Consider the following 23455-nt stretch of genomic DNA (forward strand, 5'->3'; position numbering starts at 1 on the left):
AAAAATGTAGACTTAAAGTTGTTTATTTAAGCATGGAAAAGTACTCATTCATGTTACTTAAATTTTTATAATTATAAATATCATTATTATTATTACAGTTTGAGAGTTATTTGGATTTTTTTGTAACTTTTTTGCATTTATGCACAATGCACAGAGCTGATTTTTTTTGTTCTTAAAAAGGCCCCCATGCTTGACAATATTGCAGCATTTATTTTATTTTATTTTTTGAAGCTTCTTAATAAAGACATCTCCTATTACTAAGTATTTAAAGTGGCCATAAATCAAAATCTATGTACCTGCAAATTGAAACTAAAGGAAGAAAATATTGGAATAAAGACTTACTGAAAAAAAAGACTGTGTGATGAGGCTGAGTTGGAAACAAAATTTTAAAAAGTTATCAAATGACAGCAGGCCATACTAAATATTAACAGGGCTCATATGAGTTCAGCATGTATGTATGATTTATGGAGAAGGAGAAAAATCACACTTCAAATTGCAGATAAATGACAAAAGGCTTTAAGACTGTGGGCTGGAGCAAATAAAACCACTTCCTGTTTAGTTGAGACAACAGTAACGCCTTTAGAAACAAGGGGCATTAAAGTATGTTTAACTTACTGGATAAAACTTAAAAGTAACAAAGAATAAAGCCTGTTAGAAATACTTCAAGTACAAAGGTAATGGCTTTGGGTGGAAATTAATGGGCAGAAAAGGTATGAGTTTCATAAGAAGAAGCACTCTAATGATAATAATAAGGAATAAAAGAGGACTTGAATACTCTTGAAATGAAAGTGACTAGAAATATAATAAGCTAGGGCTAAAAAAAGCATATAACACTGGCATTATTATTATAATTTGCTAGAAATACACAAAAATGGCCCCAAAAACACAAAGGCGCTTGTAGAAAAGCTGATATTCATTCTAGAAATAAAAAAAATGCATATTTAAATAATATTGTGATAAACTGTCTGTGTTGAGAGCAGAGATTGTTGGAATAATCAGTTTACAGCAACAGGTGGAGAAAGAGTAACAGATTCAAAGGCTGTCATTAAAAGCATTCAATCTAAAAGAAACAATAGAAACACTTTTTTTTTTTTTGTCTCAGGGGTTTGCAAAACAATTCATTTTGCTTGCAATAAAGAATCTGTGATATAAAAGAATTTTGGACGTGGAAGAAAAGGTGTAAATTGATGAGAAAATCGATGAAAAAATTAGTAGTATATTAACTTTTACTTTTATTTTTTTACTTACACATGAGAATGATAACTGATGTGAGGAGTGTGGAGAAAAAGAAATTGGACCACGTTTTGATAGATATGCAGCTGAAAGAGTGGAGATAATGGGGGCAATTAAAGGAAAGGGGGAACAAATAGAGTTCAAATGGAATATTATGAAACAAGGGGGGGATGGGAATGAAATAAAATTTATGAATAAAACACAGTTGTTATTTTCACTCAATAAAATAATATATCAAAGGATATAGTAGGCGGGGGAAACAGAGTTTAACACTCCTGTACAGTAGGTGGCGGTATGAGATCAGCTAATTATAAAATAGTCGACGAAGAAGAATGGAAAGAAGAAGAAGAAGAAGAAGAAGAAGAAGCTGTGCGTTTATTTCAGGCTGCAGCTATACCTCTGATATGCTTAATTTATTTACAACATAACTGAATGTTTTGGGGCTAACTGGCTAATTCTTTTTTCGGTATTTTATATAGTTTTCTTATAATTTGGTCAAAGATTTGAAAGACTGAGTTATTGCGTGTGTGTGTGTTCACAATTAGCAAACTAGCTCTCTGCTAGCTACCAGCCTAGTAATAAATGGGCTAACGTTGAGGTCTACAGAGAAGATAAAGAGTAAAACTTCTTCATATTTCTTCACTAAGCCGGGAGACGCGTTTTGGCTTTTTCTTCGGGTAAAAAGAAACTTTATGTTTTTTTTTTTTCTCTCTCAAAAGTGCATATCATTTGGCTTTCCCTGCTAGCAGCAAATGATCAGTAACGCTCTTGCTGAAAAACAGGTTACACCAAATAACACCTTTCCCCCCCCTAGGGAAATAGCTCCAAGCAATCCTATGTATAAGTTTAAAATTAATAGAGCATTCAATATATTTTCTCCTTTAAATTTCTAGACATCTGAGGAAGATGGAGGCTCCTCCTGTCACTGTGATGCCCATTACCAGCGGCACCATCAACATGATGGAGTATTTGCTGCAAGGTGAGCTATATACACATGAAGAAACTTATATGCAGATGTATGTATTGAATCATATTTTTTGCATTTTATACAAACTAATTAATCCTTAAATAAAGAGCCCTGAAGGAATTCACCTTAAAGTGTATGGAGGTGGATCTTTTCTTTGTTTTCTTTTCCATAACTACTGTATAGAATGTTTTGATTTATCGATCAATTGATTAATTTATTGACTTTATCGATCTCACAGTGCAGAAATGTACTCGGCTCAATAGTCAAAAAGAAGAAAGTGCCAAAAGAAGGATGGGGTATATACAGTAGATACAGTGCATACACATATATACAAAACAGCTGAAGTCTCTTATTTAGCAACATGATTATTACACAGGGTTATTGCACAGGGTATTAAATGGGTATTAATATAGATGGGTGTTTATATATATAGTTATTGCATTGGGTATCAAATATAAAAACAGGTTATTGTACAGGGTATTAAATAGTAATTAAACATTAGTTAATGCACAAGTATTGCTTTAATAGTGTCGCTTTGTAGAATCTAATGGCACCAAGTATGAATGACCTGCAGTGGTGCTCCCAAACAGGGTGTGAGAGTTTTTCACTAAAAGAGCTGCAGGTACTGAAGTACTGAAGGGAAAGTCACTGCCCTTTTGGTGTATTTTTTTTTCTAAATTCAAGGTTTAAAACTCATGGTTCTTTAATTTGAACTTTTTAAATGAATAAATAATCTTCGTCTTGGATTTCATTTGTTCATAACATCAGTCAATAACTCAGACTCTGAACATGTTGCTCACAGTGCTCCCTTTAATTTGTGATGCCACTGCTGCGGCTACCAGACTTCTCCTTTTTAACTCTCCACCTCAGTCACAAATTTCTTCCTTAGTTGAACTGCGATTATGGCTCTCTTCTATGCGTTTTCCATTGTTAACCACATTGTTGTAGGTTAACAACGGCAGAAAAAAAGACCCGCCCTCTCCGCTTTTAATATAAAAATGCACATGCATACCCTGTACCCGATCCTGAGAGGGAACGCCTATTAAATGCATGCGAGAGCATGCATGAGCCCATTTCTTTGAGCCCATGCTCTGTTTAAAAGTTGCTGTTTGCAGCGCTCATAGAAGCTTATTTTCCAAAGGAAGATTTGTAATTTTTCCACTATGTCAAACTCGCCACTGGTAAGTTAAAACCAGAATGATTGACAGTTAGGAGGACCACTTTTTCTGATCATCCTACTGGAAAACTCCACTATACCCTTAACCCTAGGCTAACATTAATCAATTGGCTAATTAAATGCATGTTGACTCTAAAAGTGGTTTGCATGGAGCATTTATTGTTGAATGTGGATTTCTTCTCTTAAAGTTTAGTGTTTGGCTTTTATACCCAACTGTCAGGTCTTTACTTACTGCTTTTTGCACATAGAAAGTGTACATTTGTTAAATTAAGCAACGCTTTTTGAATTTCAATCTTTATTTCCCATTTTATTTTAGGCAGTGTGTTAGATTCGTCTCTGGAAAGCCTGTTACATCGCCTGCGTGGTCTGTGTGACAACATGGAGCCGGAGACTTTTACAGACCACGAGCTTGTGTACCTTTTGAAAGGCCAGCAGGGGAATCCTTTCATTCTGCGTGCCCGGCGATCCCTCTCCCATCCTACTGCCCCGTGGCACCTGCGCTATTTGGGCCAACCTGAAGTAGGAGACAAGAGCCGCCACGCCCTGGTGCGTAACTGTGTGGACGTGGCTTGTTCTCACAGCCTTCCAGACTTCCTTAATGAAATGGGCTTCCGTATGGACCACGAGTTTGTCACCAGCGGCCACATATTTCGCAAGGGAGCTATGAAAGTCGTAGTGTGCAACGTGTCCCGCGTGCTTGTGCCTGGGAACACAGAGAACACGGAGCGAATGTCCCTTTCACATTTGGTGGAACTGAGTGTATTGGCTCCTGCTGGCCAGGACACTGTGTCTGAAGACATGCGGAGCTTTGCAGAGCAGCTTAAACCTCTGATTCATTTGGAGAAAATTGACCCAAGCAAGCAAAGACATTGAAAGTGTTCTAAAGTGAGGTTCTGTTAAAAGCTTCTGCTATTCATGAGCTTGGTAATTAAACTCATTGGGTTCTTTAATTAGGATACATTTAAAACAGTCGGTCTTTGTAGACCGAACATAATAGTCCAAGATGGACCAATAAAGTAGTAAAGCACTGCTGTCTTAAGGCTTCAATTTATTTTGTTGTTTTAAAACGCATCAAACTGCAATTAAATATATCTTCTCAAAATCCAGATTTTTGTCAAAAACAGCTTTAAGATGTTAGATGTTCTCTCAGATTAGTTTTTAACCTCAATCTCCCAGAAGCTAATCTGGATTCACGCTAATTCAAGACACTATCTATCTCCTGTTGGTGATACCTACCCTGAACTTATCTACCTAGTTCACGTAGTTAGTCATGTTTCTGTAGGTTTCTACTTCCACCAGTACCTGCTTTTAACAGAACTTCACTTAAAAAGTCCGACCGAGGCATTTGTTTTGTCTTAGTCTTGTTTTGCAAATATTGTTGTCAATGTTTTACTTTTATACTTTTGTTACAGTAAATAAAATAAATTGAAACTCTGAGCTGCTATATTTCTGGTTTCTATGTGTTGCAAGCTAAATAAGTAGGTCAGGGTTGGTCAAGGTTTTAATGATGCAACTTTTCTAAGAAATTGACTTATTTTCCTTTTCTTTTTTTTCCTTTTTTTCCCCCAGTATAAACTCCTTTTTTAATAAGTTATAAAAAAATGAGTGGTATATTTTCCAGCTGTTTATTAATCTGTCTCTTATAACTAGGTCCCCAACTGCTGTGCAGCTGGATGGAAGAAACTTGCTTCACTTTCCCCTTTGCTTAGAAGAAGAATGATCCATAATTTTTGGAATACTCAATTATTTCCAAAGGAGGCGATTGGAAAATGAAGTAATGCCAACTGTAAGTTTCTCTGAGGTGTGGCCATTTTACAGGTACATTTGGGTGCTCATATTAACCATCTACTATTTATAGTTGTAACTTTTTAAGAGTAAAATGGTGAAAAGGTATAATTTGTGATTTAACAATTGCTTCTAAACTCAGCAGATCCTTCTATATGCCTGCTTGTCTGCATTACCAAAGTACCTATATGACTAATATTTGATAAAGTATTTTTGTAGCGTACAAATAGGAATGTTGCTCTGCTGCTTTAGGTAATTGAGTATTCTATGTTTTTTAGTTTTAAACTTTAACATCAATGATTTAAAGCTGAAGCTTTTTCCTCGTGGTTTTTATCTCATTCTGGCCCACGCTGTCATTGCATTATTTTGACTAAATCTCGTTATCTAATACAACAATCATACCCTTAAAGTGACATACAGATATTCTACTTGGGGCAAAACTTTTTTCTTTGATCAAAAAAAAAAATCCCTTTTTAAAAGAGGATTTTATTAACCCACCAGGGGGCGCTCATTCTCTGTTTTCAGCCTTGATCGGAGCTGAATGAATGCCACCTCTCCTCTACAGGAGCTCTGGTTGCCATGGAAATAATTAGCTGCAAGATCCGCACATCTTTTACCCTACTCTAATTAGCTTTCTCAATTGCTTAATGATACATAGACCTGTGAAAGCTGTTCTTTCTTCCTTTCAACAAATGCATTGATTTTCACTCTTCCCATCTCATTTCCACTGTTAACCCATTAGTTCCCCTCCTTTTCGTGGGAACTTAAGCTGGAAGTGTTAGACACCTAAGCCCTATAGCAGCCTCAGGTTCTTCCTTGTCCACGTTGAAACCAACAAAAGGACTGTTCACTGGTACGTCAACATTAGGGCCAATTTCCAGCAGAAGACGGAAGTAACTAATGCACATCCTGTCGGTTATGATAATGATGTTGGCAAAAAGATGTGAGTGCTTCTAATAATACGCTTGCAGGAAGATGCATTTGCTGGAGTTGAGATGCAAAGTAACCGCGTGCATGTCTGAGAGGAGAGCTCCAGGGCCTGATGGCTGTCTGTGCACGTTGACCTACCTGCACGTCAGAGCTGATGAGGACAAGCTCTTTCACTGAGGTGGAAAGGTGAGGTGACTGTGCCTCCCTGTGCATATAGGGCATTTCAAAAGCCATACGTCTGAACATAGGCGGGGGGAAATAATTATTGCAAAGCTTTTTTTTAATTGGCTTTAAAGACAAATTCATCTATTTTTAGTTGCATCTAATTTTATATGAAACCACTTGTGAAGCTTAAGTGTTGTCTTGGTAAGACTGAACTACAGGAAAAGGGAGTTTAATGTTCCAACAACACCAAGTATACTATTGGCCCTACGGACTAAAGCATGATTTTCCAGCTCCGAGTGAATTATGTATTAAAGAGACAGATGCCTCCTTGCCTAAGGCTCTATGTGTCCAGCATGGATATGCTACAGTTTTCTGGCTTTTTTCCACTTAAAGTTGTGTTAAACATACTGGTCTTTGGTGATGAGCTGGTCTCCCGCTGCATAATAACTGGAGAGCTGAGGCATAGCAGGGCTAATCGGAAGTTTGGCATCAGGCCTACATGCCTATTGTAAATATTACCAAGTGTTAGAAAAAGCTTGATAAAGTGATATTACTAAAACAGAGAACAATAGTCAACAACAATAAGGATGAGAAGAACTTACCCATGTTATACTAAATGTTATTTTAACTAATGGGTTAAACAGAAGCAGAGAGTTTCTACCAGCATGCCAATATTACAGGTATTAGATGCAGGCAGCTATAATCCAATGTTAGTTTTTTTCTTAATATCAGACTGATATTTATTGTCATTATTATTACACATTGTTACAAAGCAACTACAACTGAGGTTTGGGTAACTTTGTATTTTATTTAGATTTCATGTAACACACCAAAGTGTTTAATAAAAAAAAAAGCTCAATGTTGCTCTATTTGTATTCAAACCTCCAAGTCAATCTGCACTACCTTTTGCTTCAGTTAGGGCTGCAAGAGGTATGTTTATTTGCAATTATCTGAAGTTTAACTTCAATTTTGCTACAGATTATGAACTGAACTGAGTTCTAGACTTTGATTGGGACATATTTTGATCTAATCCATTTTATTATGACTGGCTGTATGTTGAGAGTTATTTTGCTGCCACCAGAATAGCTCTGTATTAGAGTTATCTTTCTAAATAAATAAATAAATATCCCTGCAAAACAAAAGCACCCTAACAGCACAGAAACTATCTTGTAAAGCAAAGGGGGAAGAAACGTTTGGGAAAACTGGTTTTTAGGGGGAAAACACTTTCTGCTCAAAATATACCCTTTTTTTGTAAAATCTGGCTAAGATGCCCTGTTTGAAATGCTTCCTATCCTCTGTGATTTAAAATTTCTTGGTGCATCAAAGTAAAGGGGGCGGAATATTAATCACTGCAAGAAGTACAAATGTACAACAACGCACTGCTTTGTGTAATATTACATCAATTCTAAATTGGTCTTGGTTGTTATATTCGAAAATATAGAAATAAATGAAATGGGTATGAAAACTTAGAAATAATTTTATATCAGTTGAGCCAGGGAGCACTATGATCCTGCTGCATGCTACCCATGAGTTGTTTTACTTCTCTCCATGCTTCTATTCATATTCTGCCCGGTTCATCTAGCACATTTTAGAACATATCATACATTATGCCATCTAATGCTGTTGTTTGTCTTTTGCATGTAGTACTCGTACTTTTGCATGTAGTACTTATACATTTTCTGCCCAAACTTAGAGATATTTAAATAAAAATAACTAAGAGAACATCCAATCGCAAATCATAATAAATAGATATAAAAACAAGATTCATCTACAGGAACAGTTGTGAAGAAATTCTGGTTGATTTGCTGCCTGTTTTATTCATTGACTTAGTTAAAAATATTCCAGCTCTTAAACACAGTCTATAAATATATTTAGCTTTGCTTCCTTAAGTGAAACATCTTACAGATTGGCCAATTTTTCAATCTGATTTATCTGTTTTTTAAATCCTTGTACATGTCTGCTCTAAATACATACACTATATATATATATATATATATATATATATATATATATATATATATATATATATATATATATACATAAACATTTCTAACAATATGCCGTTGATTTGGGATTGAAATCATTACCTGCTCATCCCTAAAAAACTCTTTCCATTTTGTAATACAGACCATTTTCTGGCACCAATTTTCTCTACAAACATGATAATCAGTGCTGAGATGAAGATGCCAAAATGTTGCAGAGAGATGGCAATTTCTCCAATCAGGACGTCTTTAGCTCAGCCTACCTTGTGTTGTTTTTAGTGCTAACTTGAAACACCCTCTTTTTAATATCAGGGAATCTGTATGCTTGTTAGTGAGAATGCAGGGCTGTTTCCTAAGAGGACAGGAGACAAGATGAGGAGCATTCCAAGACAGACATCCATCTCCCAGGGGGGGGTTCTTTGGATGCTGCACATACATCTTGTCCAGACCCCGCTAGGTAAAATGGGGTGCAGGGACTGACATGCATAAAGCTCTGACATGTTGTTCATGTGATGCTCTGCCTCTCCAGGGGCTCTCGGAGGTTATTACTACCAAGCAGAACACGCTGTTCCAGGGTCAGCTACTCAGATCTTTAGGGCAGTCTTGCTACCTCTGGAATGTCTGGTATGAGGAAAGACCCAGAGGGGACGAAACATGCTTACTTTGTAAAAGAAACTGCTGCCTATCTAAAGAGCATTACAAAATGGTCTGTATCCTGCATAAATTGTTCAGGTCTCAACCAGAAATTATATGAGATTTTTAAAAAATCCAGTCAGACTTTATTGTCTCTATTTATTGCAGCTATGTTGATAAACTGAATTGAAATTTAATTTTATGTCACTGAACAACACAAAGTATAACATTAATGGGAAGTGGCAGGAAATAATCTGAAATATTTGTTATTATTAAAACCTTTCTACACTGCAGTTTTAAAGCCCTAACATAAATTCTCTGTTTGATTTAGATGTGAGCTTTCAATTGGCCATTTTAATAAATGTGTCCATTGATAAGCTACCGTTTCTCAGCTGTTTGTTTAGCATCATGGTCCCACTGCCACACTGCTGTGTAGCCTCCAAAATGGTTTTCTTTATTCTTTATCAGCAGACCAATGATTTATATGTACCGGTATACTTAAAACAGGCTCTGTGTGGGAAAGATGGCAAAAAGAAATTAACTGCCATTTCAGGCACATAGCAGCGGCAGAAATATGTTCATATCCCAGTTAAAGACAGTATCGTCACAGCATGATTCTACCACCACCTCGTTTGTTATTCATGTGCAGTGTTAGCATCACGTTTCCCTTTAAATGTGGTCCAAAGAGTACAGCTTTGGTCTCATGTGATCAGAGCACCATTTTTCACATGTCTGCTCCCCCTTATATGATTTGTAGATAATTGATGATTTCATATAACTTTCCTTTAACAACAGCTTTATTTTTTACTGTTTCGTAAAATCCAGATTTGAGGAGGTAACAAGGAATAGCTGTCTGTTAAGAAAACTTCCTAATTCATGTATGGATCACTGATTAAATTGCCTACCTGCTCAGTCTGTCACTTTAGGTTGGCATCAATGGGGTTTTACCTTATACTTTACTTACTGGGTGAAAACCTGCATCTTTCTATATGAGTTCTCATAAATACGGATGTGATTTTATAACATATCCGTAGTTATGACATGTTATAAAATTTCTAGAATTTTGCTTTTCACAGAGCAGGTTTAATTTATCCTGGGATTAGATTACAGACAGGATGACTTGATTTGTGAATTTGGTGAAAAGCAATTGGTTGCACTTGTTTTTGTTTGGATGTATAGGAGAAAATAAGCTCTAAACGTATGGATTCCACACTTAGCTTTTATTTATAAAATGATTTCAAAACCTTTTGACATTTTTTCCTTTCAGTTCAACAGTATACACTATTTACTCTTGGGTAATCAGACAATCCCAATAAATACATTGAATGATCTAGTTGTAACGTGACAAAATGTGAAAAAAGTTCACAAGAGTGCACACTTTTCTAAGGCACTTTAACCCACCTCCCTTTTTCTGTCTGGGCTCTGCTTCCTGAGGTCTTTGTCTCCCTCAAGATCCAGTCCTGCTGTGAGCCTCTGAATATGGTTGTTTGCCTTCTTGATAGTCATTTGGTTTTCTTTCACTTCCTGTGTAATCAAGGCACATTGTGTAATCTCAAGTGTCACCAAAATTATGGCTTTCATAAGTGCTACTTGAGAAGCATCTCAAACAAAACCTTGTGTTAAAGTGTAGAAGCTGTAAAAAAGAAAAAGAAAAAAAAGCCTTGTCTGTGTTCACCACAGGTCTCCTTGTTATTCTTGGCACGTAAGAATGGAAATATAATAAATCATTCAAAGCAATCATGTCTTTAATGAGCAATTTTCCTCACATTTTTAAAAATAATAAACTATTAGCAAGATGGCATTTTAATCATGTGATCCCACTGCTGCTCAACAATAAGTCATACTATGAGACATCACATGACACATCCTCCTGCATTTTAAAAGCCTGCTATTTCTGACAAATTTCTCAACATCAGTCATGTCTGAGTGCACAGTGTGGCCTTGTTATGCAACTTTTAATTACAGGTTTCTTTCATGCACACTAGAAGGCACCAAAGAGAGAGGTGTTCATTCGAGCTACCTTGATGCACAAGAGGTTGTATTTTTTTCTTTTTCTTTCTGAGTTTGATTTGAGAGGAAAATGAGAGAGGTTTTCTCTAATAAGGTTGTTGAATCCTTGGTAGGGACTTGACCAACCATGAGCAGTTTTATTATTTCAAGGAACTGCATAGTACCTAACTACAGACATGGTTCTATTTGTAGGCAGTATTTGTAAAAATGTGTAGAAAAGATTTAAATTCATAAGCTCACACAGAAAATTTTAACCCAACATTCCATTTAAGAAAGGACGAAACTCCCAAGTGTTTAGAAACCAGTGAAATCCTTGTATTGTGAACTTTCAAGTAAGGCAGATGTGTGTTCTGGAATAGACTACCGTGAATGATTACTGTCTAAACCGGCCCTTTGAGAGTTTAAACAACATTTAAAAAGTTGAAAACAACTCCAAGAGTTCAAAACAAAATCACTGAAGTTTGATTTGGCACCACAGAGGAAGGTAAGTGAGATAAAGAAAATAGATGACAGCAAAAAGCAGCATCTTCAGGTTTCCATAACAACCATTAGATGCTATCTGCAAAATCAAACCCGTTGTTTTGAGAGGGATATGACCAAAAGGCATTTTCTGTTTTACCATCAGAAATGCTAATTAGTCGCATTCCCCAAAATGTGCTGGGAAGTTAACTGAAAGTCTGTGTGTAGGAAAATTTGAATAAGATAAAAAATCTCTGCAGGATCGACTGGAAAACAGTTAGGAAAAGCGCCTGATGCCCAGGCACTATTCTGTACTGATGTTGGTCTATTTCTAGTCCACATGCCCTGAGAAGCCTGTTAGAGTGTATCACATTTTAAAATTTTGAAAAACGAGGGCATTTTAGATCAATTTAGACTTACAGATACAAAACCGTTTTGCTAAATTAACACAGAAGTGATTCGCCACGGAATTAAACTCCCTCTAATGCCATCTCATCCCTCTGATTTTAATCTGAGAGAAAACCTGTGGGGTGAGCTGAGGACAAGAGGACCAGGACTCTGAATGATCTAAACAAGTTTTCAAAGAGCAACGGTAAAATATTCTTGTAATATGTTCCAACTTTGTAAATTATAATAAACAAAACTGAAGGTTTTCTTAAATAAACCATTTATTCTTATTGCTTGATATCCCCCGATTTAATAAATTAATGAAAAAAGTGGTATGATTTTCTAAAATATTTTGTATAACAAATTACAGCAAAAATCTATTTTAAGCCAGATGTTTTCCAAGGTTTATATTATCCAGAACTTCATGTTAAATAGCTTCATAGGGATAGGATATCTAAAGCTGATATAGTAATTAGCAAAAGGCGATACTTTCACAGAGGAAATCTGAAAGTGCATCAATATTTCTGTCAATGACTGAAAAGGTGAGGCTGTTTGTAGCATTGCTCCACCCAGGCTACTTAAGGGGCGCTGAAAGCAGGAACCAATCAGATAAAAGCACCTGTGCCTCCATCCAGGATGCTGGTTGAAAAGAGCCCACTGGTTGTGACCACTCCTCCGCTCCCCCTCCCCACCTTCTCCTCTCAGTCATGAAATAGTGCCAAACCGCAAAAATACGCACGCAAGTCCGACATACAGTCTGCAAAGCCTATGTGATAATGTTTACATTTTTTTTTTTTTTTACACTTAGTGTGAGTCTGGAATATTTTCTCTTCCTTCTCTCTCCTTTTCACTATGACCTCTGAAAAACCCCACTTCAACCCACTCCTCCCGGGATTAAGAATCTAGGGTTACCTAATCCCCGTTAATCTGAACTAAATCTGTCTAATCGGCAGAGAAAATTACGCTCACTGAGGTATTGCTCGCAAATAATCAGCGGAGGTGAAACCGCCAAGTTCTCCCTGGAGGGCATTTGGACATCTCACGGCGCGCACTGGGCAATTCGTCACGCGCGCGTGTTCTGTTTCCAATATTTCATAAAGGAAACCAAAAAGAAAAAAAAAAGATTAGAGTGAAGCAATAGGCTACTTCATGCTTTTTTTTTTTTTTTTTTTTTATTCTTTTTGTATTTGAATCCCGTCGCAGATAAACTGGCGCACAAAGAATGTGGAGTTGAGCTTAAAGATTTCGCAACAGAAATGGTGGTTATGAGACAGACGCACAGAGAGAAAGAAGGTTAGAGAGGAATAGAGAAAGAGAGGGAGAGAGAGAGAGAGTCGGGGATTTCGCTGTAATCATGTTCGAAGAGTATTGATTCCGTGAGCGCACTCCAATTGGCAGCATCTCTACTATAGAGTACAGCGCCGGCGCGTCATCCTCGGCTCACATCGACTGAAGCGAGTTGTAAGCAAATGAGAACATGTGTGGCATCTGAGAGAAAGTGAGAGGAAGGAGCAAGAAGGAGGAGTGAGAAAAGCCAATTTTCTCATCCCTGACAACTGGATGTGAGATTTGATTGCCGGGTTATTTTTTTTTTCTTTTATATATATATATTTTTTTCTTCTCGCATCCAAGGAAATGATCGATTCGTCACATGCGCACGCCTCTTCATTATAATTGCAGACAGTTGGGGTGCTGTTCAGGCTGAATGGACTTGAATATGTCGCTGCCAGCGTAATCCGTGCAGACTGGAAGATTTAATAATTCACGGTAATCACGCATTATCGCCTCACTGGATGCTCTCTACACAACCCTGTTTTTTGTTTTTTTTTAACCCCTCCTCATCTTCTTCTTTCCTGATTTTCACGTTGTCTTCTAGAGGATTTATCGACGGCTGCCTTTGCTCCCTTATCTGAAATATCATCTGTTGCTGCAACTGGAATGAAAAGCCCCCATGACTGGCTGAGGAAGGCTGGAGACTTAGTGTAATAGGATGAAAAGGATTGAATAAGACAGATTGTTTTCAACATTATTGCGCTGTGGTTAAAATGGACAAGAAATTGCTGTTATTTTTATTACTCCTCTTATCTCTACACACAAGGTTGTGATTTTTTTTTTTTTTTGGGATTGATGATGATGGTGCTACTCCAGTGAAATCCCTCTGATTGAATCTGACTGAGCTTAATAGCTGTATTACAAGCAGATTCCAACGTGAAGTGTCGCTAAAGACAGTTTTGTCCCATCCTTTTGTTTTTTTTATTTGAATATATTTCCCATTAAAGGGATAAATGTTGATGATGGAGGACGACGAATTGGACGCTCATCAGGTTGATCCGGATTTCGAGCCGCAGAGCCGGCCTCGCTCGTGCACCTGGCCGCTGCCATGCCCCGAGGATTTCCCCGGCGGACCAGAGGTGAGCGGGGGTCTCCCGCTGGCCGGCATCAAGGTGGAGCCGGAGGACGTCCCGGCGTGCAGAGCCGGGCTCGCTGGAGGCAATCCGGCGGAGCTGCAGCACCCGACCGGCGCCCCGGCACCGACTGGCGCGACTCACCCGTGCCTGGCCGGCGCGGCGCTCGACGTGACCGGGTCTCTGCGCAAAGCCAAGTCGTCTCGTCGGAACGCGTGGGGGAACCAGTCCTACGCGGATCTCATTACCCGCGCCATTGAGAGCACCCCGGAGAAGAGACTCACTCTGTCACAGATCTACGACTGGATGGTCCGTTATGTGCCCTATTTCAAGGATAAAGGCGACAGCAACAGCTCAGCTGGCTGGAAGGTAAGAGGTGGCGAGCCAGCGTGGCGGGGTTACGCGTGTTAATCAGTGTTAATAGTTTATTGATCCTTATTCGCTGATCTATTAGTACCCCCCCAACATTTAAGTGCCTTGTACACATGTTAGTGTGGGATTCTGAGTCAGTTACGCATGAATAGTGCCATGTCTTATCTTGTCTTAGTTCATTACTACCTTCTGTCATTCTAATATATCGCCAAGACGGAATGTAACAGGCAGAGGCTTTCCTCCATCCAACAGAAAGCAGAAATGTCCTCAGGGTTAAAAGCAAAAATCATCTTTGTACTGTGGTGCAGTACAAAAAGTGTTCATGCCTCACAGTTTTCTTTTGATTTCAATACATTTTGTTACTTAAACTGAATCAGAAAGTAAGCCTAATATAACCTGTCTGACAACTTGAAGTAGGCTACAAGATTTCTAAAAACAGCATGCAAGAAATTCATAATTTCTTTCTTAACATCTATCTGTCTGGGAAAGGTTAAAATACAATCTAATGAGGCTCTGAGAGGTCAGCAATCTGCAGTGTGAGCAATTACCATGAAGAAAACAAGGGCTGCAAGGGCTCACACATGACTTTATGAAAGAATCCAAGACAGCATCTATAGTACCCTCCAACACCAAGCAAAATGTTCCACAAGATAAAGATTGGGCCAAAATTTGCTTTTATTAGAGCATCCCTGGTATAAACAAAAGTAACACTAGAATTTACAGAAAAGCATTTTTTTTTTATGTGTGACTTTAGGTAAAAAAATTAAAATAAAATGAATGGACTGACAACTTTTTGGAGGGCATGATTTCTGCTACCTATAGTTTAAAACTAAACTCAGTATATCATGTAGATAGTCAAACATGGTTGTAGTGTCAGGATCTGAATTGGTCGGCTGATTTAGGACCAGAATACATTAGTGGATTCTGCTCTGTTACAAAAAATCTTGAAAGAGTATATCTGGTCATCGGTTTGTGACGATAAGCTCACACACCTCTGTTATGCATTAGGACAACAATCCAAAGCATTGTTCACTTCTCCATTAATGGAGTAAAGAAGATTTCGTAGTGGCCTAGTCAAAGTCTACTCAAATTTGATTGAGATGTTGCAATGCTGCAATTATTGCCATAAAAATCATCCAACATAAATTAATTAAAACAACTCTGCAGTGAAGAAAGGAACAAAGAACCTCCAAAGTAATATGAAAGACTTTTTTACTCGTTATCAAGGATGCTAGATGGCAGTTGTTGCCACCGGCAACTTATTAAGATTCAAGGAGGATTACTTTTTTTTTTTTTTTTTTTTTTTTTTTACAAAGGTTTAGGTGAATTGTATTAGTTGATAAATAAAATGATCATGTAAAAACTACACTTTACGCTTCGACACAAGAATAACATTGTTTGTTGACCTGAAACAAACAACACAATCTGTATTATGGGTTAAATACACTTTCACAGCTCTTGTAGATGTCAGAAGAAAATATGCATCTTTTTATTCAAGTTGCCAGTTGACATTCTTTCTTTTATCCAGCTTTTTGAAACCATCATGGATCAGTAAGTCAACAGTGTGACCCTTGTGGGAGACCACAGGTCAGCTGTCCACAATGTAAATATTCCCCACTGACCACAGTTCAGCAGAGCTGCTTGGTTTGTTGGCCGAGAGCCTAACCTCCTGGACATCTGCCCATGTTATCAGCCTCTCCTACCAGTCTCATCTTGTTTCTATTCATTACTGCCTTCTGAGGACAGCCAGAGGAGGGCAGCGAGAGCAGCGGTGCTTCTCCTGATGGTGATACTTTAAACCAAACCTTTAGAATAGATATTTAAGATATGCTTTAAAAAAATATATATATATATATATATAAAAATGTGTCCTTAATGTAGTTAAGATAGTGGATGACATTGATGTTATTCTTACCCTCTAGGGCGAACAAAGGTGGGTTTTTTCATAAAAAAGATACAAGAGAAGTAATGATTGCCTCCTTCTACATAAGGTGTTTCCTGCTTTTGACAGTTTAGCAGAGAATCTCCTTCAGCTATCCCTATAAATCCACCCCTTTTTTGCCTAATTCACAGCTGAGGTGTGTCTCCAGGTAGGTTTTGCTTCATGTTGCTATGCATTCACATCAGCAGCCTTCCACTACAGGGCCTCTGCACCCAAAGCGCTCAGGTCCCTGCCTGCTATTTATGAAACTGCAAATTAGGGGGATTGGACAGTGGCAGTCTGAGGTTCTCGGCTATTTCAGTCCACAGGCGAGACATTGACTATTCCAGGTAATGACAGGGATTAGGAAAGTCATTTAAAGCAGGCATTGCTAATGTGAGTAACAGGCCTGACCCGGTTTTGGTCAGAGACATAGTGGTAGTGTTAACATACGTTATGATGGCCCATGTGTGAACCTTGCAGCAAAAAGAACGTATCAAAAGTTTGCCCTGTAATTTTTTTATGGGGGGAACCAAACCTTTTGACAATATATATTTTTTTCTTATTGATCAAAATTTTTTTTTTTAAATTTTAACGTTTGCAGAAATGTAAAATAAATCCTATACGTAGCATAAAGTTAAGCAGATATCCAGTTCTGTCCGCCTTTACTCCCATTTCACCACAAAAGCTGGGGGCCACATCCTACATATAATTTTGCAATATTATTAAGCAGTTTTATTTGACAGCAATGTTCGCAATTTGATAAACACCACCTCTGTCGTCCATTATGTTTTAATCTCAGCAATATTGTGTTGGAGGAAATGTGTTTGATGTGAAGCCTTCTTTTTTTTGTTACGCCACAAAAAGAAGGGGTATGTTGTTGGTTGCTGCTGATGAAATAAAATGAAATTAGGAGGCACTGCTTTGTAGCTTGACTCCTGAGTTTAAAGGGTGGGGGTGGAATTGAGGGCAATGGATTAAAGGAAAAGACAAAATTCAAGTTCCATTAAGACCTAAATCAGAACCAAGTGAGAGGGTTCTAGAAAAATCTGCACTGGTGAACCTTCTCACCTAGGCAATACGGTTAACCTTCTATAAATATCTAATGCCTACTGACTTCTTGGAAGATTGTAGTATCCTGAGGTCACAGCCTTTTAATCAGCTCTTCACTGGAGGGAGAATACCTAGAAATCTGTTCTTGTGTACCTGTTACACTTTCCACTTGGATTGTTGCGTTCTTTTCCAGTGGTACCTAAACTGACACGTTAAACCAAATCAAGACATTATGGGGATTTTGAATGAAAATTAATTAATGTCACAAAATCACCTTTGATCAGCGTTGAACTGTTTAGTCCGGGTTTTACCCACAAATTAAGAAACACACCAATGAGTTTAGATGCATTTATGCTGGGATGTGTGTAAGCCATTTGCAACAAAGCATCAGAGCTTGGTAGTCTGTGTCTTTGTGGGGACTATAGCAGGGGGAGGGGCTGTCTACAAGCATAGGCGTCCGTGTTTTAACCCAGTGATTTGTCTGACAGCATGTCACTCCAGTGAATGCTATATGTAGTCTCCCTCTTGACTTCATAATGCCTTTAATGATGGAGTAGCACTTGGTGTTGGGATTGCCTCGCAGGCGTCTGGAAGTTCATTAACTTTGAGGGGGTTAGATGATGCCATTGTTATAGTATGGCCCAGTTTTATTGTATATGCCAGCATGTGTGGCTCTGGGCTACAAAAGTCCATAATTGACTAATGCTTTGCAAGTATTAGGTAGAAAGATATGAGAATGATTTCTTGAATATCAATGCATTTATTTATTTATGTCTGCATTTTAATACTTTACATTCATATTTTTCTTCTATGTTGTTTCAGTGCCAGGGCTGTTTCAGGCGCCTCCACTGGTCAGATCCCAGTGGATTGTGCAGCAGGTTGTGGAGAGTGCCAGGCAGTCACTCAGACGCTCTAATCCAAAGCGACTAGACTGTTATTTATAAAACAACGTAAGGGTTGAGGCTGGTGTGGGGCCAGCAGGGCAAAGGTCATTGGAGCTTCCTTTATTGACAAAAATCAGCCCGAGCAGAAAAAAAATGACAAGCTGTGTAGAAACCAGAGGGGGAAGATGACACGCTGAGTTTGTAGTGAGGAAATCTCAAAGAATTGTTATATTTTGTTATAGTTTTAATAGAAGAATTTGATATTAGATAAGACCAATTAAAAAAGATTTTTAATGAAGAAATGTTATGGCCCCACTCAATTATGATGAATGCTCCTGACTTTTCAGGACACAGTCAGTAGCTGTGTTTCCATTAAACATCAAATTTCACAAATTGTAATTATTAAAATAAGTTAGCAAAATGGAAACTGTAATTTTGTGAAAATAAAATGACACTGAACAGTCTTTACAAATCAATGAGTTGGTTTTTCGGTAGAATCAAAATTCGTATATTTTGCAAAACTGCAATGGAAACTGTATTTTCGCATAGCACAAGACACAAGGTGTTCAGTTCATAGCTATAGCTTGACATTTTTTTGGAATAAAGAAACATGTATTTGATGTCATTAATGTCATATCCAACATTATTTAAGAAATTATACTGTGTATTTCCATAGGCTTTAAACAATTTTCCATTGAATTAACTTAAAATGAATTATTTTGAAGTATATCACCATAAGAATTTCATGATTGACTTGAATCAATGCAAACATTTAACAATTTAAAATGCTAACTGGTAAATGGCCTGTACTTATATAATGCTTTTTCAAGTTAGGAGACTTGACCAAAGCGCTTTACACTATATTCAGTCATTCACCCATTCACGCACACACTGATGGTGGCAAGCTACATTGTAGCCACAGCTGCCCTGGGGCTCACTGACAGAAGAGGGGCAGCCGTACACTGGCGCCACTGGGCCCTCTGACCACCATCACTAGACAATGCAGGTGAAGTGTCTTGCCCAAGGACACAACGACAATGAAAGTCAGAGCCGATTCTTGAACCGTCAATCCTTCAATTTCAGGGCAAACTCCTACATCTGACGCCACTGTCGCCCCTATTTAAAGACTTTGCCTTTTTTTTTTTCATCTATTTTTATTTTAGTACCTTAATTTTCACATCCAGAAGTATTTACAGCAAGACCAGATCATAAAGTTAATCTTACTGATTTTTAATGTAGAGACAGACTCTTGTAATCCTTCCCCCGACTCAGAAGCTTCAGTCAACAGAGCATTATAATAGAAAACATGACTGAAAAGGCTTGGAACTTTCAGAGTGTTTAAGGTCACACGCTTAATCTGTTGTATGAGCATGTACTAATATACTTTATGCTTGCTCACTTAATGATGGAAGAGAGGGGCCGGGGGGTTACAAGCCTTCAGCTGACTCAGTTTATCCTCCGTCTTGGCTCAGAGGAGCTAACTTATTTGGGATGAGACAGAAGCATGCACATGCTTGCACTCACTCAAAATGAGAGCATATCATCCATGCTGGACAGATTAATGGTGCATGATTTTGGGCACCTTACATCTCTCCTCTACCTGGAGCCAATTCTTGCAGTATATTTAGTTTGAATCAAGTAGCTGATGCCAAGAAGCCCATTTTCACTGCCACCCTCTCCCACAGCAGCCTTCAGGCAGCCGTGACAGTTTATTTCTCACTGAAATGATTAATGTACATGCAAATTACCAAGGCATGGGCATGCATTCAAATATGGGAGACAGCAATCAGGAGAGAGTAATATGAAAAACAATATTCCTTTGCCTTTGATATTATTTTGCAGCCACTTATCACAATATATACCAGACAGCCTTTTATCTCCCCATTTATCTTTCAGTGTTCTTCGTATGTTCGGTCTTTCTACCCGTTAAACATTCTATACATTCTTTCTGTCTCAGTGGTTTTAGGTATAAGGGCCAATTGAGGTGAGGAGTCTCTCCCAAGGGAATTGCGGCGTCAGGGTTTTGAGCTTTAGCCACGAGACAGATTGCCTCAAGCAGCGCACCTCCTCTTGTTTGAATGGAATCTCATATCTGGCATTATCACCAAGATAATTGGATAACCTGAATTTTACCCTGATCAGATAGCAGCTGGATTTTGTTTTTTAGGAGATTGTGATATTCTCATTTTACCATATTTGGGCTCATTTCTATGTCCTGTTGGGTTGAACTCAAGTTGTTTTTTAGCCAGTCTCTTTGATAATTTGATGACATTTTCAAAGGATAGGTTTAACAATTTTGAAGTGAGGTTTTGATAAATTGTTAAGGGCAAAAAGTCAAAATACAACCGTTTATCTATCTATCTATCCATTGACCTACAGTTAGTTTATTTGCTGGTCCAAGGCGTATATATCTTTAAACTATTTCAATGAGAAGCCTAAAGCCTCTGATCAAACAACTCACTGCTTTAGTCTGTTCAGAATAGTTGAATCTGGTAAATCCCATGTGGGTTAATGTACCAATTATGCAAAAAAGGTAATGTGAGGTGTTATTTTCTATCAGCATTTAATATCTTCCAGGAAATAGGTAAATGTCTTTGTGTCCTCATTTAGTATTAATCCAGATTATCTGGTACCAGTGGCTGAATCTTAGTCTTAGAGGGCCTGGAATCAAAGTGGACTCCTGGCATCTTAAAACTACTCAAAATCAATATAAGAATCATTTCTTGTGCACAAACAAGAAATCTGACTTTGCTCACTCTAGTCACTAAAGCCTCATAGGAATTTATGCAAACTCCATTTCACAAACCTTTAATGCACTATCATGTTTGCATTGGGTCTTTGTTTGAACAGAAGTCAGTGATTATTTACACAAGAAATAGAGGTTTGTGTTTTCTACAGCAAGATCAGTGGTGGTACACTGGTTCTAAACTCCATTTTTGGGTGTAAATACTCATACATTTTGGTCAAATACCCCCCACCCCCACACCAACTGCAAATATGAGAGTGACTTGAATGATGAGATGTAGGAAGTTTTTGGTTTATGAGGTTGGATTTGTTTTAAGAGGGTAAAGACCTGCTCTCTCAGACTAGCAGTTAGCTTTGGCCTTCTACAACTAGTCTGGATTTATAGTAAATGAAGACCCAAGAATACTGTGTCATCTAGTGCATGTAAGATATTAACTACTTACCGTATGATCTTTTAACAGATCCTCATCCAACTCATCCAACATCCAACTACGCATTTAATCCTGATTTTGCTTTCCTTGGCACAGTAAAACCTTTTGTCCACAATTTTCTGTTCCCATTGCACTTTTTAGCGGGTTGATTTCTAGTATACCCGCAGGCTCACAAACACATATTTGCAGAAAACAGACAACTATATTTCTTCTTCAAACCACTCTGGTTGGAACACCCTGTTCTGCAGCTGTGAATCTTTTTCTTCGACTGTTTGTGGAATCACATTTTGTCTGTTATTTTTATTTTTTTGGGCTCATATTTGTTTGAATGTTTTGCAACCTGTCTGACCTTTTTTTTTTTTTTAAATGCCACATTAAGAGGGTGTGGCTGGGTTTAGTGTGCTCTTTGGGGTTTCGGACAAAGCCACTCTTAGCTACAGGGACAGAATGTAGTGTTCATCTCTTTTTGAGGCCATGTTTGGTTTGATGCCATGGAGATCTAATTGGCCAAGAGAGGCCTTAGGAGTTACACCACTGGAGTGTGAAGCGGATATCTCTCTTGTTTTTCCGTTGGGCCAACCTCTTAAAAAAACTACAAAAATGAAATGTGGTGACATTGCTATTGGTTGGCATTTGCATATAAAATACTCAAATTTTACAGAACTGGAAAAAGTAGATGATTTGTTTAAAAAAATATGGGAAGATTCACAGATCTTTGTAAATGGAGAGACAGTAATAATCTCGAAAAATGATTCTTAAATAATATTTTCCTGAATTGTTTACAGAATTAACATTGAATCTCTCCCCATGAAAATAAAGTCTTAAAAAATATGTTTGAATACTGTTCTCAATATAATAAAATTTATAATAAATATATCTGAGTAGTATATTCAAAGTTAATATGTATTCGAGGTTACATTAAGAATGGTACACTGGATATTGACTGTCTTGGTCTAAAACCAAGATAGAGTTGTCTGATTTAAGAGAAATAGTGTGGCTCAATTGCCAGAAAGCGCCTCAGATCTTCACCTGAATGTGTTGGCCTTTGCTGTGGTTGAAATTTTGGACGCTGTATGTAGAGGCACGCTTGTTGCTTATCTGTGTCAGTATGCACGACGAGTGATTGCTGTAGTGTAGAGAGATGTGAATGCGTCCCTCTCTCCTTTATGAGTGCGTCTGTGTGTGCATGTGGGTGTGTTGTGTTGGAGGTGGTGGTGGTGTGGGGGGCTGATGGGCTCAGTGGGAGCCCAGGTCCCGGGGGAACAGCTCTCGTTAATAATTCAGACGAGGCTCATTATCAAGGCAGCGCAGATTTCTCCCTGATTCCACCTTAATTGCAGGCAGGCTGCTCCACTCAGCCAGGCAGTAGTCACGCTGGGTTGACTCTCTCTTGTCTTTTTTTCCCCCCCCTCCACCAATACAGTGCCCGCTCAGCTCTGCCCCGTCTCCGGGACTCACCTCTGTCACAGTGAGACAGCCTCTGGCTAGTTTGCTTCATGTTAACGTGCGCCTTAATAGAGTAAGGTACAGCAAAATGGTTTATTTTTACTTGTAATTAAAGATATGCTTCATGCATTTTCCATTAAATGGAGACCATACCTTGCCTGTGCATTGCCATGAAATGTTTTAACATCATAGCCTGTAGGATGGTACAGAAAGTCCCATAATGAATGAATTAAAAATCTTAACTAATATTCACAAAAGTCCACAATTCATTATTGGAAGAATCCATTTTTATGAAAAAGTAGACAATAACTATTCTCGTCTCTCTTTTGTATTACTGGTGAAGATTCTCAGTCATTCAGGTCATAGTCATTCCAAAAAAGTAAAAAAAAAACAAACCACTGGACTTTGTTTTCCAAGTTTGAAGACATTTCGCTTTCGACATTATTTGTTATCGCTTAGAAACATGCAAA

At 38.1% G+C, this 23455-nt stretch overlaps 2 protein-coding genes across 2 annotated transcripts in view; both read left to right on the forward strand.

Annotated features, from left to right (window-relative positions):
- The first annotated feature begins 1587 nt into the window (after window positions 1–1587).
- Window positions 1588–4804, forward strand: med18 (mediator complex subunit 18). The gene is made up of 3 exons (XM_015374784.1): window positions 1588–1910; window positions 2127–2212; window positions 3694–4804. Exons 2-3 carry the CDS (start codon window positions 2140–2142, stop codon window positions 4248–4250), a joined length of 630 nt encoding a protein of 209 aa, XP_015230270.1. The 5' UTR covers window positions 1588–1910; window positions 2127–2139; the 3' UTR covers window positions 4251–4804.
- An 8255-nt stretch (window positions 4805–13059) lies between these two features.
- LOC107085131 (forkhead box protein O4-like) overlaps window positions 13060–23455 on the forward strand; it is a 38816-nt gene continuing 28420 nt past the window's right edge. The window contains exons 1-2 of the mRNA XM_015375309.1: window positions 13060–13495; window positions 13605–14502. Coding sequence (XP_015230795.1) covers window positions 14014–14502 — 489 coding nt within the window. The 5' untranslated portion in view covers window positions 13060–13495; window positions 13605–14013. The remainder of the gene's footprint in view (window positions 13496–13604; window positions 14503–23455) is intronic.

This window comes from Cyprinodon variegatus, unplaced genomic scaffold (genome assembly GCF_000732505.1).
Source record: "Cyprinodon variegatus isolate N-32 unplaced genomic scaffold, C_variegatus-1.0 Scaffold6, whole genome shotgun sequence".
NCBI lineage: Eukaryota > Metazoa > Chordata > Actinopteri > Cyprinodontiformes > Cyprinodontidae > Cyprinodon > Cyprinodon variegatus.

Coding starts and splice junctions, on each gene's coding strand:
- med18 (XM_015374784.1), top strand. CDS start 2,140: ATGGAGGCTCCTCCTGTCACTGTGATGCCCATTACCAGCGGCACCATC. Junction 2,213..3,693: donor GATGGAGTATTTGCTGCAAG/GTGAGCTATATA, acceptor ATTTTATTTTAG/GCAGTGTGTTAGATTCGTCT.